We start from the raw sequence: 6297 nt of genomic DNA on the forward strand, positions 1-6297 counted from the left end.
TCCCTGATAGAAGGGGTCAGATGAGGTGGCACAGGTGACATGAAGGGCTCTAGCCCTGAAGGCGTCTCATCTTTGCCCATCTCCCCAGCCACCTACCTGCCCCTGCTTGTAGCCCCCTAAGCCGCTGGGGTGTCCGGGCCTGGGCTCAGGGGGACCAGCAGGGAGGGGCCTACCCCCAGCACCTCTGATGTTCAGATTCCCTGCACGCACTGGTCAGAAGCACGTGGTGAATCAGGTCCCTGCCTGCCCGCAGCCTTTGCAGAACTCCCTTCTCGTTGCATGTGATGCTCGAGACATACCTTTAAGGGAGGGGCAGGTCTCACCATCTCACATCTGAGGACACTGAGGCTCAGGGAGGTAGAGAAGTTCACCTGGGTCAGAGGCACAGCTGGGGTGGGGCAGGGCCAGAGAGAGGCCTCCCGACCCCCACTCCAGCTGTCTCCTCCTGACCCTGGCTGGCCCCTGGGGCTGGGGCCACAGAGGGCTGACTGCCAGTACCACGGGCCTCCCCTCCCTTGTGTGTTGCAGAATGTGGGCTGTGACTTCGAGATTGACTCCGGTGCCATGGAGGACCGCTGTGGCGTGTGCCACGGCAATGGCTCCACCTGCCACACCGTGAGCGAGACCTTCGTGGAGGCCGAGGGCCTGGGTATGGGTGGGACCACTGTGGGGGAGGGGCATGCTCTTTACCTGGTGGCCACTTTCCCATCTGCCCCGGGTCCCCCCATTGGCCTCGTGGTCCCCACCCAGCCATAGATGGCTAAGCAGGGAAGCCTTGCTGGGGTGGAATTCATGTAGGAGTCAGGGACCCCTAACCTAAGCACAGAGACCTGTCCCCATGGGGAGACCTCGTCCCAGAGACCCCAGGCAGGTCCAGCTCAGCTTGTGTGCAGCCCCTGGACCTCTAGGAGGATGGTGGTCTCCTCCCAAAGCTTCTGTGATCCTCAGCTCCACGCCCTCACTTTGGGTCTGCTTTGCACACGTTGTTCGAGTGCTGACTGTGCTAGGTGATGGGGACATGCAGGTGAATCGTTCAGTCCTGCAGGGGACAGAACCTTCTGTGTGGCCAATGCAGTGCAGGGAGGCCCAGAGGACTTTGGGAGCACCGAGGAAGACGCTCCTGGCCTGGGGAAGTCAGGGAAGGTTTCCTGAGGAAAACCCCGTTGTCCTCAGATCCCAGCAGGATGCTCATTCATGTTACTATCCCTGTCTGCCTCACTTTCCTCATCTGTGAAATGGGGACAATAATGGTACCTACATCCTAGGGTTGTTATTCATTTTACACGTGAGCAGTGCCCGGCGCGTGATGGGTGTTACAGAAGCGGGTGAATAAAAGCAGCCGTGTGGGCTGGGAGAAAGGCCTGAGCACGCTGGCAGTTTAGAAAGAGAATGCCAGCTGGCCCTGAGTGTTGGGTGGACCCAGTCTTGTGGTGAGACCAGTTTAGGTCCCCAAGAGAGGTGTGACGGGGCATGGACACGGGGTCAGGATTTGGGGCGCCTCTGTGAGGTTTTGGTGACCTGTGACATATCTGAGCAATTGAGAGAGCTCAGACTTTTAAGGTAACAGTGGAATCTTTGGTATCAGCAGGCGGGGTGCAAGTGGGGAGAGAGGTGAGGGCAGCGGGTGGGGATAGGCAACCCTGTCACCCCAAGCACAACCTGTACACAACCCGTGGCCAGCAGGGTATGTGGATGTGGGTCTGATCCCAGCTGGCGCACGTGAGAGCCACATCCAGGAGGCGGCGGAGGCTGCTAACTTCCTGGCACTGCAGAGCGAGGACCCGAAGAAGTACTTCCTCAACGGCGGCTGGACCATCCAGTGGGATGGGGACTACCAGGTGGCAGGGACCACCTTTGCATACGCATGCAGGGGCAACTGGGAGAACCTCACGTCCCCAGGTCCCACCAACGAGCCTGTCTGGATTCAGGTGCGTGCTTCCCAAGGCCCAGGAGCGGGGAGCAGAGGTGGAGACCCCAGGCCCATGGCAGGGTCTCATCCTGGAGGAGTGAGCGCTGGGGCAGTCACAGAGCCTGGTTCTCAGCCAGGCCCTCCTGCTGCAACCTCTGCCTCAGTTTCTCCATCTTTTAAAATGGCCCCGTGATGTAGCTGCAGTTCAGAGGTGGCTGGGGTCAGCTCCTCTAGGGCTGGGTGGATGGAGAGGATGCCTCGTGCTCACGGGGCTCGTCTGCTCGCCCAGCTGCTGTTCCAGGACAGCAACCCTGGGGTGCGCTATGAGTACACCATCCACAGGGAGGCAGATGGCCATGGCGAGGTCCCACCGCCCGAGTTGTCCTGGCACTACGGACCCTGGACCAAGTGCACGGTCACCTGTGGGACAGGCACAGCCCCTCCAGCAGGGGCTTTGGCTCTGGACAGGGATGCTGGCTTCAGCCTCCAGCTCACTTCTGGGTCACCACGGGTCTTGAGGTTTGCTTCTCTGAGCTTCAGTTCCCCATCTGTGAAATGAGGCTGGCAATTGCTCCATGTCCCATGCCCGCTGGGTGGTAAATAGATGCGGCAGGTGGGGGCAGCTTGCGGCGAGTGCTCAGCATGCCCCAGCCCTTTGCGTTCTCCATCCAGGGGGCACAGGTCCCTCTCAATTTTGTCCTGGCTCAGCTCCGGCAGGTCTCGTGCCTGCATTTCTGCTGTGTCCTGGAGACGACCCTCCCACCCCCACAGAGCTTTAGCTGTGGGCCTGTAGGGGCACTGCTCCCCTTCTCCAGCCCCTCCAGTGGTCCAGAGTCTGGGGCTCCCTGGTGGCCGCCCCATGAGGGGCTTCCCAGACAGGAGGGGGAACAGTGGAAGGTGGCAGGGAAGGGGGCAGTGAGGGGAGGGAGGCCAGGGCACAGCCAGGTTTCCCCCCCCACTCTGAGGCCAGCCTAGTGGCCCCTCACTACGCTGACTTATTTCTTTAAACTATATAAAAAGTATGATGTTTTCATTAACTTCGACTCTTCCTCCCCATATTTCCCTTCATGCCCCCCATGCCCCTTGGTCTCCCTGCCTCTCAGAATCTCCCACCTCAGGTCTCCTACCCTGCCCCTTGGTCTTCCCCCCCATGCCCCTCAGTTTCCCCCGACCCCTCAGTCTTCCCCCTTGCCCCTTGGTCTCCCCTTCCGCCCCTCAGTCTCCCCCCACCCCTTGGTCTCCCTGCTCACCCCTCAGTCTCCCCCCGCCCTTCGGTCTCCCCCTGCCCCTTGGTCTCCCCTCACCCCTCAGTCTGCCCCCAGTCATGACTCTCAGTCTCCCCCCAACCCTTGGTCTCCCTGCTCACCCCTTGGTCTCCCACCACCCCTCGGTCTTCCCCTGCCCCTTGGTCTCCCCTCACACCTCAGTCTACCCTCAGTCATGCCTCTCAGTCCCCCCTGCCCCTCGGTCTCCCCCCATCCCATCTCCCCCCACCCTTCAGTGTCCCCCCCTCCCCGTCTCCCCACACCCCTCGGTTTCCCCCCTCCCCATCTCCCCCCACCCCTCAGCCTCCCCCTACCCCTCAACCTCCCCCCACCCCATCTCCCCACACCCCTCGGTTTCCCCCGGTTGTGCCTCTCAGTCCCCCCACTCCTTGGTCTCCCCACCCCGGCCCCTGGGTCTCCCCAGCCCCTCGGTCTTCCTGCTCACCCCTCAGTCTCCCTTCCCTGCCTCCGTCTCCCACTCTGTTAGTCCTCCCCCTTTCCCCTCAGTCTTTCCATCGTTGACACCCAGTGTCCTCAGAGTCTCAGAATCGGGAATCTGAGATAGAGACACTTGAGCATTTCTTAAAATGCTATTTAAAAATTATTATTACTATTTATTTGGAGGAAAGAGGTGAGGGAAGGAGGAGGAATGGGGAGGAGGGAAAGGAGAAGTGAGGGAGGGGGCGGGCGCGCAGGGGAAGAGAGGGAGCCTTAAAATGCTGTTATGATGACAACATGAGAACTGGAGAACTGGGTAGATGCCTTCCAAAGCCAGGAAACCGTTTTATCTAATACAGCTATCTTTATTTTATTTTGAGATGAGTCTTGCTCTGTCATCCAGGCTGGAGTGCAGTGGTGCGATCTTGGCTCACAGCAGCCTCCGCCTCCGAGGTCCCACTGATTCTCCTGCCTCAGCCTCCTGAGTAGTTGGGATTTACAGGCATGTGCCACCATGCCTGGCTAATTTTTTATTATTGGTAGAGTTGGTGTTTCACCATGTTGGCCAGGCTGGTCTTGAATTCCTGACCTCAGGTAATTCACCTGACTCAGCCTCCCAAAGCGCTGGGATTGATTGCAGGCATGAGCCACCACACCTGGCATAATTCAGGTGTCTTTAAATAGACAAACGTGAGAAACCAACAAATACATGTGTAGCACGAGACATTTGGGGGATTGTCTTTCAGCAAATCGGCTGCCTCGAAGGTGGACCGTGTAGGAGTGTACGCAGAGGCAAGTGCCCCGCGGTGGCCAGGACAGACAGGCAGGAAGTCCCAGGTGTGCAGTCCAAGCTGGTGGGACCTGGAGCTGACTGTCCCTCAGCTGCAGCGTCCTTGCCACGGCAGCCCTCCCCTCCTGCTTGTCACAGATGTCATCCTCCCTTCCAGGCCTCTTGCCATGTTCCGGGCAGGAAGAAGGAGGGGAAAGGGCTGACTCCCAGCGAGGGACTCGTCCCTGTTTCTCCCCAGGCAGGACTGTGTCCCAGAAACCCTAGTTTCGAGGGGGCGGCCTCGGTGTTTTCAGCAGGTCCCATTGCTGTAGTTGGGACCTTGAGCAATATCAGGATCTGTTGGTGAGGAAAGGGGGATGGGTGTGGGGCTGGCAGCTCAGGGGAGGGACAGCTTACTCTTGAGACCCCAGGAGAGCAGAGAAAGCAGAGCCACCAGCAGAGGGGGTCCTGATGCTGGGTCTCAGCAGGCAGTATGGAAGTGAGTTTAAGTGAGGAGCGTGGCTGTGGAAAAGCCCGGGGTGGGCAGTGGCAGAAGGTATGAAGGACAGGAGCAATGCCAAGGCTGGTGTGGGGGCGGGGAGCGCCCCTTGATGCATTTCTTCTCCAGATCTTCTCTGAGCCATTGGGAAGGGCGTGGACAGTCGGGCAGCCTTGACGTCATGGCTGGGTTTGCATGCTAGCAGCAGCTGGCACGGATCGAGCTCTTAGGATGTGCTGGGCACGGGCTGAGCCCGCACACGCAAGGCCACAAGCAGTCCTCCCTCTGGGGCTTGTAGGCAGGCAGGATTGTCACTCCAACTTCACAGAGGAGGCTGCTGAGGTTCAGAGTGGCCAAATGAGCCACCCAGGCATCTCAGCTAGGAAGCAGAGGGTCTGGGGACCCAACCCACTAAACCTCCATACTGTGCCACCTCTCCAGGGACAGTCAGAGGGAGGCTACATAGGAGAGGGCGGGTGAGAGCAGGACAGCAAGGAGGAGGCAGCCGGGGAGGTCTGCCTTCATCCTGACACAGGCGGTGAGGTGCTGTTCTGGGAGGGTTCTGGCAGAAATGGTGTCTTTGGGTCTTGGGTGGTGGGCACCTGGGTGTCAGGTCCAGGCTGAGCCCCACGGCCCCTAGGTGTGCAGAGGCAGAGTGTGTACTGCTCGGAGTGGCAGGCAGGGCCTGTGGACGAGGGGCATTGTGACCCCCTGGGCCAGCCTGATGACCGCCAGAGGAAATGCAGTGAGCAGCCCTGCCCTGCCAGGTGAGCTGCCCCCACGCCCCTACCAACTCCCTACCCCCAGGCGGCCTGGGTCTGCCACAGGCCCCTACTTCTGGGCCCCAGAGGCCCCAGGGAGGAGCACAGCCAGCCAGGTTTTCACTCGTCTTCCCAAGGCTGAAGCCCCAGCTCCTGGTCACCCCTTATTCCAGCCTGGGCCAGCCTGGACACCTGTGGTCCTCCTCCTTAGGTCCCTGGATATAGAAATAGGCCTCAGGTCACGCTCACTTCCCCTGAGGGGAGGGTGGCAGGAGTGGAGGGGCTGGGCCATGTCACCAGACTTAGGGGGCAGGGCACCTACCTGGGCTTGGAGCTCTGGAGAAGCAGCCACTGGCCTTGGTCCCAGCTCTGGGACCAACTCTGAGGGCCTGGGAGCCTGGCCTGGCCCTCCCTGCTGGTGAGCCTACTGATGCCACCCGTGTGCCCTTGCCAGGTGGTGGGCAGGTGAGGGACAGCTGTGCTCCAGCTCCTGCCTGGGGGCCTCTCACACTGGGCCATGCTCTGCATCTGCAGTGTGGAGCTGGATGAGCAGAGCGCCCTGGAGCCGCCCGCCTGTGAACACCTTCCCCCGCCCCAGACTGAAACCCAGTGCAACCGCCACGTGCCCTGTCTGGCCACCTGGGCTGTGGGGAACT

The 6297-nt window shown here is 60.4% G+C and overlaps 1 protein-coding gene across 1 annotated transcript; it reads left to right on the forward strand.

Moving 5' to 3' along the window:
• Positions 1–378: 378 nt before the first annotated feature.
• On the forward strand, positions 379–6263 carry LOC116547653 (A disintegrin and metalloproteinase with thrombospondin motifs 7-like; the record flags this gene model as incomplete). Its single annotated transcript, XM_032273526.1, has 5 exons — positions 379–649; positions 1684–2057; positions 2199–2331; positions 5521–5647; positions 6176–6263. Coding segments are annotated over exons 1-5 (807 nt in total), but the record flags the coding sequence as incomplete, so codon positions are not given.
• Positions 6264–6297: the final 34 nt, after the last annotated feature.

This window comes from Sapajus apella, unplaced genomic scaffold (genome assembly GCF_009761245.1).
Source record: "Sapajus apella isolate SASKATOON/1434 unplaced genomic scaffold, GSC_monkey_1.0 scaffold3981, whole genome shotgun sequence".
NCBI classification, from domain to species: Eukaryota; Metazoa; Chordata; class Mammalia; order Primates; family Cebidae; genus Sapajus; species Sapajus apella.